This window comes from Seriola dumerili, unplaced genomic scaffold (genome assembly GCF_002260705.1).
Source record: "Seriola dumerili isolate Sdu_G_001 unplaced genomic scaffold, Sdu_1.0 BDQW01000290.1, whole genome shotgun sequence".
NCBI classification, from domain to species: domain Eukaryota; kingdom Metazoa; phylum Chordata; class Actinopteri; order Carangiformes; family Carangidae; genus Seriola; species Seriola dumerili.
The window spans coordinates 2650933-2674973 of record NW_019174545.1 but is presented as its reverse complement, the minus strand read 5'-3'; the positions used below and the strand labels follow the sequence as shown (position 1 = coordinate 2674973).

Sequence of the window (24041 nt, the reverse complement as noted above, 5' to 3'; positions counted from 1 at the left end):
CCCCCCCCCCCCCCCCCCCCCCCCCCCCCCCCCCCCGTCCATCCATCATTCCCCCTCTGTACTCATCCATCCATACATCTCTTTGACATGACTTAAATAAAAACATTAGCTTGAGGGCTCAAACATGGCTCCTTCGTTTTTTTCTCCTCTCTATCCTCCTACCCTCCCACCACTTCACACAGCTCTCTGACCAGCCTCCCTACCACCACTTTCTTTTAATCTCCCTGAACCTTTATTCTTCCATCGACCAAGACATGCCTGTCAAACACAACCCTGAGTAATGTTGTATTAATATCATGACATCCCAGATACAGAGAGATTGGGAAGTGATTCTTTCCTCCCTGCCTGGATGTCATCTGTGTTCATATACAGCGGTCTGTCTTAAAGTCACGATGAATGAGTATTTACTGACAGAATATACAAGTGAATCAAAAGGCTCATGTAAAATTATAAACAATCAAAACTAAATAAAAAAAACGTTTTCAGAACTCCATTTTACACTCAAATATGGTTTAAAAAAAGGGAATATTCCTGTTAAAATGCAGACAGGGATATCTCTTACTTCACTGCAACACAGTGGTGCACCAAATCAACAAGGTGAAGGAGGCTGGCATCAGAGATTTATAACGCTGACTTCCTGAGCACTCCTCTGTATGTTTTTCTTTTCAGGCACGGCTTTTCTACAGACAGTTGTGCCTACAGTATTCCAGAAATAGGTAGGGAGCCGAATGAAAACTTCTGTATGTGCACACACACAATGGCACTGCCATTCTTTCATCCTTTCTTTCGTGCTTGCTTTCTTTCTTTCCACGAGAAGCCTGGGAGCTCTTACAGCGCATCACCTCCAGAGTTTTTTTAAAATGATAATATACAGCGGAACCTTATCATATGCATGCACCCATACAGTAGCAGCATTTCCTTGAAAATCAGCATTCTTATGCTTGGTTTCATTATGTCACTGCACAGAATCTGTCGTGGCTGAGACGTGAGACAGGATTGACAGTAGAGTATCAGGGGAATAAAAGTTCTCCTGGCTTGTCTCAACAAAAGGAGAAACAGACGAGTGGCTGTCGGGCTAGTGTTTGGTGTTACCCATACTGTTTACACAACTCAACTCAACACAACTTTTTGTTTGGCACCACAATGAATTTCCCAATGGGGTTTGTGTGTGACAGCAGGTAATAGGTAAAAAATGCTGTCTCCTACTCCTCTGCGTTTTCATATTTGTTTGCTTCACTTATTTGCTTCCCTTATTCCTCTGTATCTCTCTCCCCTCCTTCTTTCCGCCTTTCTCTATGCTTTTTGATATCTCTCTTCTCTCTCACATATACAGGCACACACACACAGCAAAAATTCACATGCGCTGCCACACTTAAGCTGATCCAAGGACACCAGAGGCAGTCTGTCAGCTTCAATTTGTGTCCAGTGTCCACTGTGCTGTGGTCACCCAGAATATAACTTGCTGGTCAGTGCATGTGTGTTCACTCGTGATTGACACGACCTTCCAGCTACAACAAATCGCTAACATCAATCAAGCAACAGAAGATGCCGGCAAATACTCAAGTATTCATGAGTTAACAAGGATAAAAGCTGTTATTACAAAGGTTCAAATAATAGCTTTTTAGCACCCCTGCCCGAGCCACACTTCAGAGAAGGACAGGAAAAAAAGATAAGAGTAAGAACTGAAAGGAATACTTCAACATTTTGGGATGCTTGTTTGCTCTCTGCCTGGGAGTTAAATGAGAAGATCAATATCTGTTTAATCTCTGTGAGTTCAGTAGCAAGATTGGTTCAGCTCACCTTAGTCAAAAGAGAAACGATCTATCTCGCTGCCAATACATCCACACTTCACCTGGGCAAAGCCAACAACTTCAGCATGAGAAGAAGACTCACGAGATGGTGTGTGCTATCGCTGGGCTGAGCTGTGGCTTAGCTAACAGCTTGTTAACGCATGTCGTTTCATTTTCTTTGTCAACATGCATTAATGCATAATTTATTGGAGGCACCTTTGACGGAACAAGACAAGCAGTTCCTCCGTACTTCCACTGTTTGTGGTTCGCTAGGCTGCATGTGTCCTGAACACATCATGTCTGTACTGAATACAGGGAGATTAAATTAATATCAATATTTTCATCTGACTCCAAAAAGAAAAACAAGTGTATTTCTCAAAAATGTCAGAGCATTTTAAACATGCGCAATATTCTATGACAGGCTCCGTCACCACACATCAGACTGTCACTGTTGCATTGTCTTTTATTGAAAATGGCTTTGAAATATTTTTACTCAGTTGATGCAGAGCTGGTGTTACATAGCAGGGGTTCCAAATAAAACTGTTTTGTAACATTAAATGGAAAACTAAGCTCAAGTGCTCTTGCACCCACAGGCCCACTGTAAAAATTAATGAAGGCTCTCCATAGCAAGTAGCAAACACCACAGCTAAGTGTTGCAGAGAAGTGGAAGAGTAGTAGTAGAAGTACTTGTTCTTTTAATGGCTACATGTTGTCCAAAAGCTTTGGTTGTATTGAAATGAATGGAAAAAAAAAAAAAACACTACTTCCTTTGCAATTTCAAAGCCAATCATTTTCTCTATGTTGGCTGGTGATAACTTGTTCCATAAAAGTTTGTTTCATAAAAGCATAGATGTTAAGGTTCCCAACAGTTCAACACTAAGCTGTGTTTTTTGGGCACTTGTTTGCCCTTCCTCAACTCTACGTTGAATATCGATTTTCTCACTCACAACAATTCACCAGATGGCAGAGAACTAAACGTGAGTTTTAAAATTCAGTATGCTACAAAATTCATAATACTAAAACACTAGATGTCAAGTATTTTTAAAACTGTTTGTATACTTAACCTGCATCTTAGACATAAATAATCAAGAAAAGGGTCTAGTACTAAATACTCCAAGTACTTAACATGGAGATATTGATCAGAATGCATTTATTGCAGTTTTAAAAAACATCTTTTGTTTGAACTTTGTTCTTTAGTATGCAGTTTGTGATTTCACACCAGATGATGGCATCACGATAGACCTTGCAATAAATGCAAAAATAATCCAATATGAGAGGCAAAGAAAATGGAAAGAGGGGAAGGTAGTGAAAAGGGCACAGAGACTCTCTGAACAGCATCTTTGAACCAGTGGGTGTGTAAAGAAAGAGAAGGGCTGTGATGTGCTTTGAAGAAGTCAGAATGACTCCTAAATTTTAACATCTTATACCTCATGAAGATAGTTTCAACACTTTCTGTCTTCACTCACACACATACTCGCACACGCATGCACACGCGCACTAACGCACTAACACACACACACACACACACACACACACACACACACACACACACACACACATACATAAAACACACAGACCACTATGAGGTGAGATGACCGAGAAGGAGAGAAGTGGTGGGGAAAGAATCTGTGAAGCAGGACAAATCAATGATGTCCTCTCGTCTCTCCTCCTTTGCTCCTCTGGTTTTCCCTCCTGTTTCTTTTCCTTTTCCCACCTCGCTTTCATCCATGCATTTTTTACTGTATCTCTCCTTCTTCCACGTCCTGCCCCCTCCATCCTTTCCGCAATCTCCCACCTGGCCTGGAGGTGGGGGAGACATGCTGAATAAAGATACATGCAAATCTACCTAATAGGATGGAAAATTGGAGGGAAATAGGGATCTTTCCCCTTGGAGATATTTTTTTCTGTCACTATCTTTCCGCCCTTCACTTCTTGCATGTTTTTAACGAGATTTGCTTTCTCTCTCCTTCTGATTTATTTATTTTACTTTACTTCCTCTCTAACTTACTACCCGTTTCATTTTTCTGCCTCACATAATGGCCATCTCTCTTGCTGCCTTTTATCGATGTGACTCATCGGGTACCTCCTCTCTAACCTCCCTCTTTTTCCTTATCACCCTCTCTATCTCACCCTCTAGGACTTTTTTACATAATTGTAATAATCAGTTCCATTGGTGTTGCCCCTCATCTAACCTCCCTAAAATAGCGCTTGCTAACATGCCCTTTAGAGCTGAATTCTCGCTCTTTTGTTCCATGATCAGAGCATGGGTGAGAGGCTGCTGTACACCATCTGCATGCTCTGTGTGAAAAATCAGAATTCATTAAACACCTTATTATGCTTTTTTCCTTCATAGCAGCTGTAACATATTTGATATCAGAAATCTTGATCTGGCCTTATTTAGTATTTTAGCTCTGAGCAAAACTTCCTTGCGCTTACTTTGAAACACTGGTATATCTTTTGTATAGTTTCATTGTTAAACAGCTATTTGTGTATTCTCTACCTACGAAATTAACTGCTTCAAATGCACTTGTACATTATGTATAATCTGTGCTTAGACTTTGATTTTATCAGAACCGTTTTTTTTAGTCATGCTAGCTGCATGGTGCTAGGAATGGCAATATCGGTTGGTTGATCAGTCCATCACTTTAGTCCAGACTGAAATATCTACACAACTACTGGCTGGATTGCCATGAAATTCTGAGTAGACATTCAAGGTGGCCAGAAGATGAATCCTATTGACTTTACATCTCCCAAATCCAGCAGGTAAACTTTTAAAACTTTTCACTCATCCAGTTAAGCATCTCAACATCAACAAGGACCAGTGTAATGGACTGTTATGTAGTGAGTTAGTTAAGTAAGTATAACGGCACAAACTTTCTGTACAGTCATGGTCCCCAGAAGATGCATCCTAATAACATCAGTGATCCCTTAACACTTTTTTCTAGCACCATCATGAGGTTAACTTATGGTTTTGCGGTAAAGACTCAGCAACGACAACAACGTAACTGTGACTGGATGACGTATTTGATTAACATGATTAGGGTGTGTTGTGAATGTATGCATTTGGAAAGTTAATAAATAAATGTAGCACTTTATTCATTCAAAAAATAGGTTGTCTCTGAACACAATCCAGCCAGTGATTAAGTTTCCTACAAAACGTATCTGTTGTTGCAGTTTAGTTGTAGAGAAATGTAATTTTTGAGGAGACATGGTTGATGGTAGACTTTTTGTCAAGGTATGACAAAGTCACCATTAGTTTGGGCTCCCAACCTAATAAAATCCATTGCTCACATTTCAGACATTTGATTTCGACAGCTGATATCTGGATGAGTCCGGGTCTACTACCGCACTGTGAGCAGATGAAAGTCACATCTGAACTGACACCAGCAACAGGATATTAGTCTGTAAACCAATAACAGGTGTGTGTTTAAGAAAAACAAACAAAAAACAGCCGGAAGTTGATATCCACATCTTAGGGTATTGTGTTTTGCCAGAGTAAGACCTGGTATTCTCTCAAATAACCCCCCCCCCCCCCCCCCACCCCCCCATAAAAGAAAAGCATGCAAATGCCATCCATTAAGTGCACTTCAGTATGTTTATAATTTGTTCAGATATGGAGTTTGTCCCTATAGACTACAATGTCAAAGAAAAGCTCTTTATAAATAAAACTCTTATCCTTATGTAACACTAACCATGAAAAAATTAAAAGAAATATATGGGAAAAAAAGCAACTACGTACTATAAATTTGGTAGAGCTGGGACAGGTTAAATAAAAGATTTAAGTCCTTGTTCTGGAGTGCTCACAAAAATCCACTGAATTCTTTCCACAAGAACTCGAACTACAAAGAAGCTTGATTCAGATTTTGCACACCGGTAACTTAATCACCTGTTTGTGTCTGTGGATAATATCTATGCCCTGTTATATCTTACAAAAAGGAATAGAACATCTTTGGATGTCACTGTGGCTTGGCCATCGAAAAGAAACTGTCAATAATAATTAACTCTTTTCAACTCTGTGCTTAGTTGTTGAGAGTAGGGGAAGCCCAGTTTTTCTCTACTGACAGTTGAGCAGACAGACATTAATTGGCATGCAAAGCCAAAAGGGTTAGCTTAGCATTTCCCATCATGTCAGAAGATTTATGCAAATGTTTGTGTGTGTGTGTGTGTGTGTGTGTGTGTGTGTGTGTGTGTGTGTGTGTGTGTGTGTCTGGTAGAGCTTGCATGCGTTCCCAAGTGATCTGCAGCTATTACGTGTGTTTGAGAGCTGGTGGGCACATTAAGCCATCACATTAAAAAATGTCTTTCAATCGTTCAAAACATGTAATGGAAGCAAATGTTTCTCGCACGGTGACAGGACTCTGAGGGTGCTTCCAAGGTCCTGTGACTCTCTGAAGTCACTTAACATAATTTACCACATATGTCAGATGAGAGTGGAGATGATAATTGAAGGTGACCTCAATTTAAGAACAGTGCAGATTGCAGGCCATTGGTTCTTGTAAAGAGGAGAATATTTCTATCTCTCTACCAAAAGATGGAGGATATGTGCTGATGTGAGAGAGAAAAGAGAGCACGAGCATGGGTGAGAGGCTGAGAGTGTAATGATTGTGGCTTTATTATGACTTGTGCTGTCGTTTCTATCTCTTGTCTGCGACCTCTTAGGATTAGGTCATCTATCTCCATTCTAGCTGTCTCTCTGGCTGTTCTGCCCGTTTCATTTTATCCTTCTCTTCTTCACATGTAGACCTTTCCTTAATTTAGCAACGTATCAGTCTTTCTCCTTTCACTCATCACCATCCCCTCCCCCTCCACATGCTCCTTTTTCTTTTCGCTAACGCACAACCTTTTTTTTTTTTTTTTTTTTTTTTTTTTTTTTATTGTGCTGGTTCTCAAGTATAAATCTGATGCCGTTTTTCCACTCTGAAGTCATTTAAGATGTCGCAGATAGCTAACGAAGCAATTACACATGGCAGACTTGTCGCCTCCATATAAAGGAGCAGTGGAGCCTGGCATGCCTGTAGATGTGTATAGAGAGAGATATAGGCTCCCTTGTATGAAGTTAATGGAGCAGAAAGCCAATTCTACCACAGTGCAGCAGTAATAATTATGACCGATCTCAGGTGTCTCCTATTATCATTATCACTAGACAACTGTATGCATATGTGTTAAATATGATGGGGATAAATGTCCTGACAAGGGATTGAGGATTGAAAAAGGTGACAGCTGATAGGGGAGAGGTGGAAGATTCACAAAGTGACAGGCAGGACAGAGGCAGGGAAAAGAGAGGGAAAGATGACGAGGGAAGGGTGTTGGGAAGAAAGAGAGAGGTCCTCAGAAGAATAACTCAAGACAGGAGAACAAAACAAAAAAAAAAAAAAAAAAGCTGGACTGTGTGGCTGTCATTAATGAGATTCTCAGCAGGGATAAGAAAGAAGACTCAAAGAGGAGAGAGAGCAGTGATGGAGCGGAGCAAAGAAAGCTCAGGTTAAGGGGGATTCTGAACAGAGGGAGAGTTAATACTGTAATTGGAGGATTATGCATACTGTTAATGGTATGATCACACACACACACACACACAAACACTCACACACACTATATATGTCAGTATCCCAGTGGCTTCAATGCAGCTGGGCTCTTTGGAGTCTGCTGTCTATAATTCAGAAATCTTGCTGATGCAGACACTGAATGGCCTCCCTATAGAAAATGCATGGTGATGCACCCATTATCCAAAGTTTTTAGTAGACGCATCAATGTCCTGAAAGCAGTCAGATACAAGAGAAATACATTTGGCTTCATATGGTATGAAAGTTAATGCACATGGCGCAGGGATGAGGTGAGGTGAAGAGAGAGAGAGAGAGAGAGAGAGAGAGAGAGAGAGAGAGGGAGAGAGAGATGATCTATAATTTATTCAGAAAAATAACCAATGTTAATTTAATCTGGTTCAAGTGTTTCTTCTAGGAAAGGTCATTGTCAGGGGAAACCTCAGTGTCCACAACCATTAACACACAAAATTACCACAGAGTAAAGACTAAATAATAGAACAAAGGTTGGTCTAAGGAAGGTTTGCAAATGCTAAGGATCAAATATTTAGTAGATAAAGCTTCTACTGCATCATGTGACCAAGGGGAATGCTAAATAGGTTAACGTTAAAACGTTAACAGACACACCAGGCAGAGGGGACAGGGGTAAACACAAATGGCAAATGGGTAAATCTTCCCCTTTTACAGGATCAGCACTAAAATTTAATCTTTCCGCTCTTTCCTGGCCCATGCCCCATCTCTCCACCAAGTTTGATAGAAATTGCTTCAGTACTCTTTATGTTTTTCTTTACTACCCTTACAGGCTTTGAAACCTACAGTGAACTGGCCCCCTCCTGATGGTCTTTGGGCTACTCAAGGTGGGACATGTTGCAGCCTCCTCCGCGGGCTAGCACCCTGCTAAGGGTTTAGCCTATAGCAGGGACATGCCTGTCGAAATCATCTCCAAAGGGAAATAAATAGACCACCCTGACCCCGCCTCTCCTCCCCTCCTCTGGGCTTACCTTTGCACTCATCCACTGCACAGCTGGGGCCTCGCACCCATCTTTCCCAATCTTCAATCCCTGATTTAATACTGCTCCACCCACCCACCCATCCACCCACACAACCTACTACAAGTTAAATTAAGGGATATTTGTGAGCAATCTGTAAAAAAAAAAAAAAAAAAAAAAAAAAAAAAATCTATAAAAAAATATATATTATACTATAGTCTTATAATGCCATTATTAGGCCTAGCATTTCTAAAATGTCAAACTGAATTGAAAAATACATTAAGCTCTTTCTGACAGGTTCCCTGACCAGCAGCTGCTTTAGAAAAAAATCCACTGTACTGCCAGATGAAAAGCTTCATCCCCACGTCTTTCAACCATGTTATTAAATGAGAAGAAAAAGTTGAAAAGTTATTGCGGCTGCTGACTGCTTTTGCTAATTGTGATTACAAGCCAATTCATAAAATATTAGTTAATCTTATTACTGTTTCTATAATACACCAGACCTTAACCAATAATTCATGATCTAGTTAGCATGTTGGCAGATGTGTATAGGTAACACTAAATAGGAATGCTCAGTTTACACTGGTCTTACTAGGATTTTTGCTTTCTTAGACAAAAAGCTACTTTGAACAGTGTGTCACACCGAGGTCAGTTTTATATTCCAAAAAAATAAAGTATATGGAAATATTTCTATATTTCTATATATTCATAGGTCAAGTAACTTCAGTTTTTTTTTCTTTTTTCATCATGTCAAATTATTAGGAAGGTACTGTGTCCCTAGTTACTTCAAAGAATGTAATGGAGGAAGCACCACAACTATAATGGACTATGATATTTGTATGCCTTACAATAAAAAGTCATCTTCACTGCACAGTGGTAATTCATACAGTATAATCAACCTGAGAATGAAGTGTTGTCACTCGAGCCATCATAACATAAAGGGAAGATGTTAACCTGAGGTGAGAGAGACAGGCTTACTTTTCATAATCATCAATTTACATCAAGGTCTTTTTATTCACCTTTAACCTGTCTTTTCAGGCTCATCCTGCAGAGGAAGAGACTATTTTACATACATAGCAGGTCATCCTTGTCCACCGAAATGAAAAGGAAACGGGTCTGAATTTATATTATACTTAAAGCTGACTTTTCTGTAATATCCTCACGGTTACGCAAGTGGAGTGCTTGAACAGCCTGACATGGTAAGTATTTTATTTTCTCCTGGTACCTCAAGGTTTTCATTTTCTTTTAGTTTTTCCTTTGCACACATTTACACACACACTGGGTCAACTGGGGCATTTCTCTGGCTTTTTCTTGTTGGTGGTGGTGTGGTCAGAGCCAGGTTATTTTCACTAATCTTTTCTGTGCCATGCTTTTCTTGCAGGTTAGATGCTCTGAATGAAGAGCATTTTAGAGTGCCCCTCACCATTTGGAAAGTCACGATTCAGCTATAAAGGAAAGTTAATATACTGGCACTCGGAGAGGAATATCAGCCTCTTTTTAGTCATTTGATGCCATGTATGAATTTAATTGAATCCCAACGACAGACCAACAAATGTTCAGAGTATTAAGGGGGTCGGTGGCAGGACTACTGTATAACAAGTGCCTTAATTCCCTCAGAAGTAATTATGCTCTGTGATTAGGGAATTGTGCCTTAATGTAATTATGCTGTGCTTTAAAGATTAATTTTGTCTGTGATGGCATGCTGCGTTATGTTGTTGTCTCACCACATTATCCATAATCACAGCTCACTATCTCAACGGTTATCTGTTAAGAGTTCCCTCTGGTATGGAGGACAGACAAAGTGTGTGTGTCTTATTTTTGTGCACTGGTAGATGTGTATGTGTGAAGTGCATGTATATGCCCCACCTGTGCACATGGATGTTTCTGTGTTCTGTGTTCTGCTGATTTTTATGAAGGATTATGCATTGCAAGTCTGGGTCTGAGATGTTCACTCACATCTAATGTTTTCACAGCTGTATGCATAATTCACCAAAACTGAGGCCTTTTCTGAGCCCAGTGCATCAGGAATGTCCAAAACACTAAAACAGTGAGAAAAAAAACAATCTATAATTTCCTTTTCCTGCTTATCCATATATACAGTTAGTGTTGTGTATTGTAATTTAGATTGAACATAACAATATCAAATATAATAACAGAATTACTTATATAGGAAACACCGAATTTACATACAAGATTTGATTTTACAGCATAAGCTGACAGAGTCACTGAATATATTTTTACAGACACATACACAACCATGCATGCACATATAGACAGCCAGTAAACTACACACATTCACATGCACACACACATGCACGCGCACACACACGCAAAATCAATCAATAAACAAACAGTGTTACGAATGTGTGAGTACATGCCTGTAAGGGCAAGGGATGTCTTTCATGAGGCCTCTTAAAATTCATTATGCATGTGTCATTACCAAATACCACTTGAAAATGCTTCTAATTAATCCAATTAACACCAAGCTTTATGGAAAGGGGGGGGGGGGGGGGGGGTGAGTTGCTGGGCTAATGCTGCATCCTACTGGTGTACAGAAAAACAACAAAATAACAAAGCAAACACAGGAAAACAAAGGAGAAGACTGTGAAATGAAGGTGATAAAAACTGTAAAAACGCTTTAACTGCATCTGTGCATTTGTTCTGCCACAATAATAGAGGGTTTAAATAAAACAATCCTATACAGAGGAAGTAAATAGAGAAAGGTTGCATGGTTGCACTCTGCAACACAGTGCCACGAGGAAGGAAATACCTGAATAAATATGAGATGAAAATAATGTAGAGAGCAGGTGCACTGAAATTCCCTGGTAAATCCAGGAATTATGTAAATCCACTCTGTGTGTTAGAGCAGAAATTATTCCCTCTCCGCCCACAGTTGCACACTGCACAGGGGTTCTGTTTTAACTACTTACCCTACTGACTCCTCTTCCCCTGTCCTCTCCATAATTAGTTCCCAGGATTTCAAAAAAGATGTTGGGGTTAGTGCCATTGTCAGTGAACTCCAGGAAGCTGGTGAGGCCACTCACTCCGAACTGCAAGGACAAGAAGAAATTTTTTATTTCACCATCAGATTTAGGCTATATTTAACCTCATGATTAATCCTCCCTGTAAGATTTGGACAACATTATGTTTTTTATCAACTTTAAGATCAGATATGATAACTGATCACAATGAAAATGACAAATTAATCATCTGTCCGTCCTTTATGAAATGATTATATCTCGTTAGCAAGTGCAGATACTGAATAAGTACAATGTGTCTGTTGTAATACACTAAAATATGTGTGATTCTGTATGTGTGCACATACGTAGGGCTGGATGACATGGCCAAAACGATAAAAATTTCCATATCAGTTGATATCAATATTTACTAAAATAAATGCCACATCGTTATTTCTTCCAGGTTTAAAGGCTGATTTTTGCTCCTGAGTGAAAGTTGATGAAACCAGACATTCAATTGTGGTTTTAAACTGTTCCATTTACTCAGAACATGACAAACACTTGCCAAACAGCAGAACATTTAAAAACTCTGAGGTACAAACATTCACAATATGTTAAAATATGCATCTTTGGGGCGTGGTGTGGCGTGGTGGTTTGGGCGGGCGCCCCATGTGTGGAGGCTGCAGTCCTCGCTGCAGTCGGCCCCGGTTCGAGTCCCGCATCGGACGGCCTTTCACTGCATGTCATTCCCCCTCTCTCTGCCTCCCCGTTTCCTGTCACTCTCCGCTGTGCTGTCCATTAAAGGCATAAAAGCCCAAAAAAAAAAAAAAAAATATCCATCTTTAAAATCAAAATCCCTTTCAGTCGTTTTTACTTAAAGTAAATAGAAAATTAAGTTCTGCAGTGTGATACAGCAGACATGTGACATGGCTCGGACTGCAAAACAAATAAAAAAAATAAATAGACAAAGAAGATTTGCACTATGTACTGGCCTGGCGCTCGATGAGGGTCCACTAATACCCGTTTGGGCCTGTGATTTCTTACTTTCTGTGTGTTCTAACGGGTGATATAGTTTAAAATGATGAAACAGGTTTGTGGTGTTGCCTGTCTTTTATGGAACGTGTCTCTGGCACAGTTTGCAGTGCACATTGCTCTGTTTTTTGTCGGACTGTAAATAGCCAAAATATTTCCAAACCACTGAAGTTGAGTGGCCTCTCTTGTCGACGATGTCTTTGTCCTCCGAGCTGTTATCTGCTTTTTCTGCGATGTCGCTCATTTCACCTTATTTGCTTACTCCTCTCCAATTTCAAGCCCATCAGCCACTGCGTGCATCTGTAAATAATATCACGTGCTGGCCGGCGTTTATACCTCTCAATGTGCATCCTAATTTGCGCAATGCAAACCTCTATTCCTGCGACATGATTGGCAGTCCGTGATTCATTTGCGGGTGTGCTATAAGCATGGAAATTAATTATATCAAACATTTTTAATATTTCGGTCAAGGAAAATAATTTCACGATAATTACTGCTATCGTTTTATCGCCCAGCCCTACTTGCATTTTTCTGTATCCAGGACATAAGACGTTAGGGGAATATCAACTGCACGCAGAGATGTGTGCAGTAAGTACCAGGCTGAAGAAAGAATAGTCTGGTTGGGGCCATTGAACATTTTTTGCAGTGGGGAGTTTGATGTCCCGGGTGGAGATATAGTTTTAGTCAAAAGAATTTCCAGACGGACAGACAGACAGGGACACGCATGCACACACACAAACACAAACACAAACACACACACACACACACACACACACACACACACACACACACACACACACACACACACACACACACACACACACAGGGTGTCAGACCAGACCTTTTCCCTGCCTCCCAGTAATGTAACCTGTCAGTAAAAGTGACACTGCAGCTGCTTCAGGGAAGGAGAGGTGTTATCCTCCTTAATATGATTCATCCTCTCTGTGTGTGTGTGTGTGTGTGTGTGTGTGTGTGTGTTTGCATCTGTGTTATCCCTAGTCACATGGACACTTGCACAGACACTGGCACCCTAAATCTGCAGTGATTACACTTTTTCACATGATTTAGACTTGCATCTTACCCTCAGCATTAACACCTGTAAATCATTATATTTATTGTAGTGCATTTCCCATCATTATTCAGACATGACCCATTTGTTGACATGACATGATAAATAATGTTAAGTAATGCAAAGTTACATTTCTTTCATGCTTTTCTGCCATATAGATTATCATTTGTTAAGCTACTTTAATAGAGACAGCAACTCAGCAAATAACTTACAAGAGCAAATAAAGTGCAAATGAACAGTCGTTTATATTCTTGGGACACATAGTAATCATTTGAAGTTGTAAGAATAGTATCAATAAGAAAGTTTAATTAAGAATAGACCAAATAGGATGGGCAAAAATGATTATAAAGTTGAATCAACACCTTTCTAAAACAATGTCAATAAAAACATTATTACTGTCATGAAAGTGGGACTTATTGCAAGACTGTTTTATTAGGGCGCATTAGTTTAGCTAGAACGACCTAATAAACTATATGATGTGGTTCATAAATTATGTTAATATGCTCTCTGGTTAATTAATCTAAATTGACACAAGTATATTGTTACCATATCTAATTTTTTTATTCCCCTCGAATGACCACACACACATACACATACACACATTTACACAGATATCATTGTTAGGACATTTCACTGACTTCATTTCATTGTGGACAGCCTAACCCAAACCCTAACCCTAATCTTAACCAGGACCTCATAAATGATGTTTTGCCACATAGGAAAGCTTCTTAAAAATAAGATGAAAGTAAACGAGCCTGTGTTTTATAATAACAGTAATAATAAATTTGGAAAAGTTAAGCCTAAGCTCATGGGCCCTGGCTGAGGATGTTGGGCTGCATCATAGGACTTACTGAGCCTTAAAAGCAATCAATAAAATTTTAAAGAATCCTAAACCTAACTGCTTGAGTCACTGAGACTGCCAATGACAGGGTAGTGCAGATCAAACACACTGCACACATCAAATTTTGAAGATCAGTGCAACAGCACTTTCACCTGCTGCATTTTATCCCCCACTCCAAATTTGTCAGTGAACACCAAACAACATCAACAGAACTCCTCATTAACAGCTGCAAATTAGTATTAATCATTACCATAATGGCCCCACATACCAAAACGCTGATTAAACACACAGGCACCCACAGTAAGTAAAGCACACTGCTGATACACTGGAAAATGGAACTGATGCCAGGCTGTTGAACTCAACTCTATTACTGCTTAGGGGTCTTTAACACAGCTCTGTTGAGACAGCCATCAGGGTTGGTTTAACAGCCGGGGCTGGCTGATGAAAGTGTTGCCAAACCCCAGCCTGATCTCAAGGTGAAATGCAGAGATAGATATGAAAGCCATTGCGCTGCATTTATTATTGTCTGACACTAATCCTAAATTAGCATTTCACTTGGCTTCATCATTCAGTCAAACTGCCATCCCTGGAGTAGTTTTTTTTTTTTTTATTGATATCAAAACAGAGGGCATTGATCCAATTGGATTTAACAGTGATGAAAGTGTTGCCAAACCCCAGTCTAAACACAAGGTGAAATGCAGAGATTCATAAAAATCACAGCTGCAGGATGAAAACCTCTAGCTCCCAAAAGTCAACTGTTGAGGAACTGAGGAAAACTTGCTGATTGACGCATGTGTTCTTTGAAAGGTATGCAATCCATTGAATTCATGAGCACTTGGGTCATAAAGTCTACCGAGTGCAGGTAGGAGCTTGGAAACTTTCTCTTGAAATAATGAACAAAATTGGATTTTCATGGGACATGAACAATACAAAAACGCTAGACTTATTTAGAGCCTCCTCCATGTCACTCTTCATGCCTGGAGGGAATTTTAGTTATACCAAGAGATGGCAATGCATAAATGAATTTAGCAGTGATTGCATCTTGCTGTTTCAACTAGAGTGTCTCAGCCAAGGAACAATAGTGCCTGGTCTCCACAATTTCATGTAATGAGCACAATGTCTTGAAATGGAAATACATGCTCCCTAAATGAAGTGCGAAAAATGCTTTTTCTTGCTGCTAAAAGATACACATGAGACATATCTATAAATAGGAAAAAATCTGAAACTGTACTTGTATGTTGTAGTTGGGTTAGGGGATGGGCATATGCTCTTGCTTTCAACTGTAGTAATCAAGCCTCAGCTCCAAACTGAAACTCACACAAAGTTGTCTTCTGCTGTGAGTCAAGACTTGATTTTTGGCAGATACATTGAGAATACTTTTTAGAATAACTCTTTCTTTTTCATGTATTTATGAGCTATTTTCAAACTGGCATGCACACACCTAGAAGCATCGCTCAGCAGTAGAGTGCCGCAGGAGACTGATGAAACAGATGGACGGTCCACAAACTGAAATTAGATGTATGTGACTTTGGGTAACTGAGATATCAACAACATTTCAAAGATAAATCTGGGAATGGGAAGGATTTCACTGTGGATTGTATAGTGTCAATCAGATTTAATCGCTTATACTGTTTATTTTACTTTTTAAAACAGACTTGATGCAAGTGTTTGCTGGTTGAGCAATATTCTGGTCTGGACTTTTTGTTTAAGACCATATACGATGTTTCAGAACACAATGCAGTGGAAACCTCTACCAGTGATCACAGTTACAGTGAGTGCGTCTTACTGTTGATGATGGTGATCACAGTGATTACAGTGATCTACCGCTCTCACAGCAGCAGGTTTGTTACATGAGTGGAGTGTAATGCTTTCACCTCATCTCACCTCATTCACCTTCATTCAGACTAGGCTTGGAGCAGGAGAGGGCCATGGCACAGTTTATATTATTTTAATCTTTAAATCAGTAAATAGCAAAGCTGCCCATTTCATTACTTTATATTCATGTAATAAATACACAAATGTCAATTAGATGGTAATCTGCATGATAAATGATTATAATAATCATCTGCTTATAGTAGTGAATTATATTCTTGGTAAAGTTTTATAATACTATAGTTTTTATCTGAGATGATTTTTGTCAATCTAGGGTAATTATGGGCTAATTAAAGGGACTTCCCTCTCTGCTGTTGCCAAGTGCTTGCTCATTGTGGGAACTGTTGGGTTTCTCTCTCGACCTTACCCTGTAAAGAGCCTTGAAATAATGTATATTACGATTTGGCACTATACAAATAAAATTTAATTTAATTTTAATAGAAGAGAATGAAGAGAGGTGTTTTCCAGTGTTCTAGTCATTCACATACAGTATTTCTATTACATGCCTGCATATCCCTGTTCATGGAGATAATCAGGACACATACACAAATTATTATCTACTATCTATCCACAACAATCTTTACTTAAAGACAGCTGACAGTGTAGGGAATTACATAACAACAAAAAAAATGTAGGGCACAATTGCATACAACTGTTCAACATGAAGGCCTTGCTTTTTCAGGATGTTTTGTATTATAATGTGTAATTGAATTTTACTTTATGCCACTAATGGTCATTGACAGCAGTCAAGTATGCATGCTTGCATACGTAGTTGAACAGCTTCCTTTCAGACTTGAAGGAAAAAAAGTATGCGCTTGTTTATCTGCATTTTCATACCTTTTTGACAGTATCCAGCATGCTCTTGCCTCCCTGCCACGGTTTGGAGTTCTTCCTGATGCAGCTCAGACTCGCCATGCTGTGCCACTTCCTATCCTCCAGTTTTCTGTGAAAGGTATTGGCCAGCAGCAACACGGTATCATAGATGTAGCGGTTGGTGATCTACAGAGAAAGAAATGACAGAAAAGGCAGACAGAGAAAGGAAAAAAAAAAATGAGATAGCGACAGGATAAGTGCAGACATTTTACTTTTGCTGAAGGTTTTTTTTCCACATTGCTGTGATACCATTTGTCACAAGAAAACAACACAATTATGAGGTCCTTCGTACTTTCAAGTGCTTCCATTTAGATGTTTCTTGTTTCTCTTTCAGTAATGAAGCTAGGAAAGAACGGACCGATACACGCGAGCAGACATTAGAAGTAAGTGGGAGAAATAGGCCACCTTGTCATGCTGAAATGCTATCAAAGTTAAGTGCTTTACTTATACATCTATAAGCACTGACTGTTTAGTTTTGCTTCTCTCTTTCTCTTCTCCATCTGTTCGGCTCTCTGTGAACCGATAATACGCAGTATGTTTTCTGTACCTGATACCTTCAGACACACACTCACACAGAAGAAAGGCTTTAAGGATGGCATGAATTAAAATGTATTGATAGACCTTTGGCACCACAGAACAGAGTGAGAGAAGGAGAGCAGTTTATTCAGTCTGTGATCGATCGCTGTGTGATCTACTGAGCCTCTTGTCTCCGTGTTAATGAGAATATAATAAACAGATTGACTATAACCGGCATGATTCAATGCACACACATAAGCGCACATGCAGATGATGTATATCTATTCACATTAACACACATACAAACACAATGATGTCACAGAAGAAAAAGCCATTATCTCACTAACAATGCCTTTCATATATCAAAAAGAAGTCGGGCCTAAAAATACAGATACTGACACACACACACACACACACACACACACACACACACACACACACACACACACACACACACACACACACACACACACACACACACACACACACACAATATACTGTAATAATGTATGTATGTAGTATATAAATAATAATTCCAGTCAACGATAAAGGTCATATTGCATCTTTGCTATGAAAATAAACATTTATAAATGGTAATTTATTCAATAAGCCTCACACATAGAAAAACAGATATAAAAAGGTAAAATGGCTGCTTTATAACGATACAGAAAGTTAAATGTCAAGAAAATATTTCAGTACACAAGAATACTGCAATTGTACTGCTGAACAGCATGTTGCTTTTGCAATGCTGCCACATAAAAAGCACCAATTATCACAACATTAGACTTTATAATACAGTATGTTAACTTAAATGGGAAAACACTTTATCCATCCAGAGGTATCATTAGCTGTGTCCAGATCTGAGCTAGAACTCGAACAGAATTCCTCCAAATGCAGTCTTACTGTGTTTGAATTTAGACCTGTGTAGTGGTCAGTTGTTTAAAGGTTATAGAAGATCACATGACCAGGTTGTATTTCAGGAAAATGTGTTCAGGGGGTCATCAGTGACTCACCACTCAAACTGGACCTAAGACAAGGCCACACCGGGATGTAACTGGACTCAACTACTGTGGACGACATCCTTCAAAGGATCAAGGACGTGATATGTGGTCAACAATGATACGTGGCATTATTTAAGCGTGCCAGTTCTATGAAAAGTATGCTCATTAAGCAAAACAAAAGAATATCTTGTTCTCCTAATTAGCATACGGTCATGGTCAGAGTAAGAAAAAAATATTCACAATGTCAGAGGTCTCTTTGGCGTGTAATATCATTTTTTCCACATTCAGTTTGGCCTTTTTTTCTTTCTATGTGTCCTTTTAAACTCAAATGGAGATACAGTATTTACAAAGCAAAGAACAAATTTCCATGTAGCGGTTATGGTGGAGTGATTTAAAAAAATCCATGTAAACATAAGTATTAGAAAATATTTCACACCATGTGATCACTCTAATCAAGATATTGCCTTTTGCAAATTATTCCCAATAATCATGGACTCAAAAGGCCAAACATAAAAAAATGACTGTAGTGGGTGTGGCTTTTTTGGGACTATGCTGTTACTCAAGTTTAAAAAATAAAATTTTAAATAGAAGCGGTAGACAGCTGAATTTATTGCCATTCTCTGCAGCGATGCTTGCTTTGGTTCATCATTCTCCTCCCAATGCGTTATTTTAAGATGTAAGTGGGAATGTGGCCATGTCAAGGTTTTCCATTGCTTAAAAAAATGATATGAGTGATGATAGGAAGATAAAATATACTATGTTCCTTGTAACTTGTCAAATAGTTTGACAGTCAGACAGGCCAAGAGAAAAAAATGTAGTGTCAAATTTATTTTACGTCTAACTTTTTTTCTCACTTACTTGTGAACTATCTTGACTTTCACAGTTTTGTTTTAGTCTTTCACTTGCTGTCTTTGTCTGACTATCATTCTTTCTCTCTGTCTCTGCGCCTATTGCTTTTTCTCTGAAAATTAAAGTGAAACTACTACTGCTCCATGGGGAGCTTGAATGATCGGTGGGTTCTGCACTCCAAGCGAGCATTATATGTGGGTGTGTGTGCGTGCTTGTGTGGTCAGCCTGAGTTGATGTGCTTCAGTGCAGTGTGAAATTGGGCTTCTGGGCCACTCTCTGACCGCTGAGCTGATCTGCTTCTTCTGTCTCTCTCTCTCTCTCTCCCTGTCTTTCTCTCCCATCCCTTGTTTCCTATCTCTCGCCAATTCAACCACGCACCCACCCACACACATAAAAACAGGATGTCGAAATGAACATTAGCAAAGTGTGTCTCAACTGTACGTGCACAATAGTCTTTACTCTCACGGTCTCTGTCAGATACACAAAAACACATCGTCCTTGACTGAAATGAGTCACTCACACACACACACACACACACACACACACCCACACACACACACACACACACACACACACACACACGCACACACACACACACACACACTCTGCCCTCCACAGTAGAATGAACACATATGACTGGACGCTACCCACAAAAATAATGAATATGTTGGAAGGGCTTGATTCTTGATAATAGCTTTTTACACTTGAGAAGCACTTGATTCACATTAGGCCACACAAGGTAAGCTTTATTTATGTGTATTATTCAACGCTTCAGGGCCTCCAGGAGTTAACAATGTGTTTGCATTACAAAGGCACTGTATTTTACATACTCTATAGTAAGGTGCAAACCAACCCTAGGCTTCAATCAACCTTTTATATAATTAAGAAACATTTTTATGTATTTAACTTTAACCTTTTAGGCATTTTTGTTTTTGATTTTTTTTTCATTTTATTATTTGACTTTATTTAATTAAAAGCCAAATAAACATGAAATGCAAAAAGCCATACTCTCTTACGTCCAAGGACTGATTATAGTGGGTGAAAGTCTAAAACAGGACTGTCTTAGAACTTAAAAGGGAGATATCCACATAAACATTAATACCACGTTTCTGTTTTCAATGTATTTCCAACTTTCATCAAATGTGTTCCCCCAGGGTCTTGTGCATCCACATAAATCATCAGCACATTAATTCAATTTCATATTTTTGTCTTGACACATAAATAAGAGTGTGTTCCCTCTCCTCCGCTCTATTTGATGGCAGCTTGATGACTCACATACACACAAAAAGGGATAATAATTGCATACATATTGCCACCCTGGGGGACATATTAAAAAAAAAAAAAAAACACAAAGTAAAGATAAGGAAATGTGAAAGCAGAAAAAAAACACAGTTACTGTGTTTTCCATGACCATACTTGAAGATAAATTGTGTGGTCTAAGATAAACACATACAAGGGTGTGAGCCAACGTTTCCCAAAATGATTAATATTTCAGCTAAAAACCCTCACAGGCACCTGTTGTGACAATGTCAAATCATAGTGCTTAATGTAATAGGAGGCTTTTGGAACAGGAGAAATGTTGAAATGTCAAGCTAAAACACAGAGAGGTGTTTTAAGAGACAGAAATGGAGCACCGGAGCAGCGTTCAAATACTTGACGTTGAGTTAAGAAAATTTTAGGGATAAAACCCTAAAGAGGAGTGTTAAAATAAAATCCTAGGTAAATTTGAGAACATGTGCATGTACAGTATATAACTGTGATCCGTGTAACACCTCAGAATGCATGATGAGACTGGACTCACATTTAACACTAATCAAAAACATTTCTACAGTACCGGATATTTATTAGAAATAAATTCTGGCTCAAATAAAGATCAGTAAGAGTCGCTGCATTCAAATGAGCCTTATTCTGCAAGTCATTTACACTGAGGCCCTATGCTGTGGAGCTCTTTCTTATTGGAGCAAAGTTGCCCAATAATGACATCACTGACTGTATTCCCACTGGACCTGTGCTTCAAGTAAAAGAGAGGACTGAACCTAATTTCACGATGTCTTGCTCTTTGGTAGTCTTGATTCAGACTGAGTTTATTCGCTTTTTCTGATCATCACTCCAGTTAATTAACCTGCAAGGGGACAAAGTGCCAAAGAGCAGGATAACAACAACTCCCCACAGCAGCTTTGGCTAGTTAGCCATCACTGATGGTATTGGCTGAAGCTTTTCAGTGACAACTGAGCAGCTTTTCAGCTGTGAATGTACTGCAGCGAGAAACATCCTCACTTAATTGAACGATACATGGATCTGAGATAAGAGAAACTGAAAGACAGAGTTTGTTGATTTTTGTTCTGGAACAATTTGCAGCTCTGACACTGAACTAATTTAATGAGTGTAATTACTGTTCCTTAAGTGCATTTTACCTAAGTACTACTTACTTTTTACAACATTCTTTCTTCCACAGCCTACTGTTTATGTGGGAAAAATCTTGTGGCATACCGCGCTTTTATGATCCATTAAATACACACACAACTGTTTGTGGCTGCCAGCTACAGAATCAGTTACTTTCAGTATGACTCTTAAACCTGTTTTGAACATAAGCCCACCATCTTTATTGAATTTGTTGAAAATCACTGAGCTGCCTTCTGGAAAAATCACCAAACCAACTCACCTCTAGCTGCTGAGCCTTGGGGTTTTTAGGGTCACAGAGGGAAGTGTTAATCCGGTGGTTGTGTTTGACACAGCGCTGAGTTGTGTTCTGGGGCATGGGGAATGTCTGGCGCACCAACGTCAGCCGACCGATCGACTTCATAACTAACTCCTGCAAGTCGTAGTCCGAGATCTCCTGAGAGAGTGGGAAGAGGAGAAGGAGGGTGGTAGGGATATGTGGAGGAATGATGGAGAGAGCGGGGAATAAATAACATGAGAAAAACAGTATCAGCAAATCCATGATGTAACATTTTGTTGCAGAACATTTTTGACAAGAAAAATACAAACGACAGTCACCACAACAAATAATGTAACAAAAAACTTAGTTGGATACTTGTCCAAAAAAGTGCCTGTAAAAATAAAACTTTTCTAATTCATATCCAAAAGATAGAGTGCGCGACATTAAACAGTTTAGTTCTTGTTTTATATGCTCTACCTTTCCCATTATCACCACACTGAGCTGTGAAAAACCACCAACATCATCTGCAAAAATAGTTATTTGATATGAAAGGTACATGTCAGCAGAAAAGAGGAGGGAGAGAGAAGGGTAAAAAAAATGTGTCTGTGTGTGTCTGAGTGAATGCGTATTTGTGTGTGCTTGTTGTGTGTACATACATGTGTGTTTGCACGTACTCTGCATGTCCTTGCAAAACCTTGGGGGAGGAATCATTGCTAATTTTAGCCCTTGGACACAATCTCTCTCTCCCTCTCTCCATCCGCAGATCTCCATCCATCCTCTGCGAGTGCAGAGGGTCATGTGGTGACGAGATGAAAGCTGACGTTTATCGTCCCTGGTGGAGGTAACACTGCCACCAACTGAGACAGCCTTTGCTTTCTTTGTCTATGTGTGCAGCAGCTGTCGTTGGTGGTGTGTGCTCGAGTGTGTCTTGTGTGCACACGCCAGTTTAAGTGTAAATCTGTGTGTATGTGTGCATATGTTTCCATGAGATTGTTTTTAAGCCTTTTGATCGTGCAAAAAGACCCTTGCGATTCTGTTTAATTTGCACATTGCAGCCTGCTTGACAGGATGGATGGGACTCTGCCTGGAGACCATGCACACACATAAACAAGCCATCACACACACTTCATATTAGAGAAGGGTAATATTATAGGTACCACCGCTTCATTGACTAATCCCAATGGATTTTATATGAATGTAATTAACGTTCATTAAGACCTGTGTGTCCTCACGGGATCTGATCAATGGTGATTAGAGCCAGCAGTTTTCATGTGTACTCATCTGCATTAGGCTGGTATATGGCCCTAACTCTATGCACAAACATACATTTACCTCTGAAATCAAACTGATGCTCTTTTGAGTATTTTAAATAAGTAATAGTAATAAATTCAAAGATGACTGATTTCAAAGATCACACTTCTACACTGTTTTGCTCAGTATTTTGCCTTGTCAAATTTGATGTAATTTTCTTGAAATACAGTAAGTCACAGGTTTCACCTTGTATGAATGTCCTGTACCCAGAAGTATCTACTAAACAGTCCAAGTAAGGAATCTATTTGCTGGCTTTTGGGGCTAAAACGTGGCAAAAATCCAAAACAGTTGCCTACACAAAAACCCTGAAGGAGACAGAATTACAAAGCCAACAAAAAAAGACGCAGGACAGAGAGAAAATGCTGAAAATTGCTAAAAAGGCAGATCTGTGGGCCAAAAGAGAATTAAGATTCACAGTGGGCAGTCAAGGGCATGCAAAGACACATCGGCAGGCAAGAATTATCCAGAGTGCCCCACTCAAAGGATCAGACTCAAACAAATATAGATGCACCAATGCGCAGACATACAAACACACACACACACACACACACTGAAACTTAAAAGGAAAAGATCATTTTGAGATTTGTCCTCTCAACAGGCGTTTGTCTCTCTGGGGACAGACTTCACCCAGTATGACTTTCAGTGGTGTCGTGCTCTAAAAGCTGTTAGCCTTTTAACAGGTGAGACTAAATGGATATGACACAAACACACACACACACACACACACACACACACACACACACAC

The 24041-nt window shown here is 39.4% G+C and overlaps 1 protein-coding gene across 1 annotated transcript in view; it reads right to left on the bottom strand.

Annotated features, from left to right (window-relative positions):
- Positions 1–24041, bottom strand: part of grid2 (glutamate ionotropic receptor delta type subunit 2) — a 470927-nt gene that overhangs the window by 125051 nt on the left and 321835 nt on the right. The window contains exons 6-8 of the mRNA XM_022757812.1: positions 21989–22162; positions 16925–17086; positions 11247–11366 (exon numbers count right to left, since the gene is read on the bottom strand). Coding sequence (XP_022613533.1) covers positions 11247–11366; positions 16925–17086; positions 21989–22162 — 456 coding nt within the window. The remainder of the gene's footprint in view (positions 1–11246; positions 11367–16924; positions 17087–21988; positions 22163–24041) is intronic.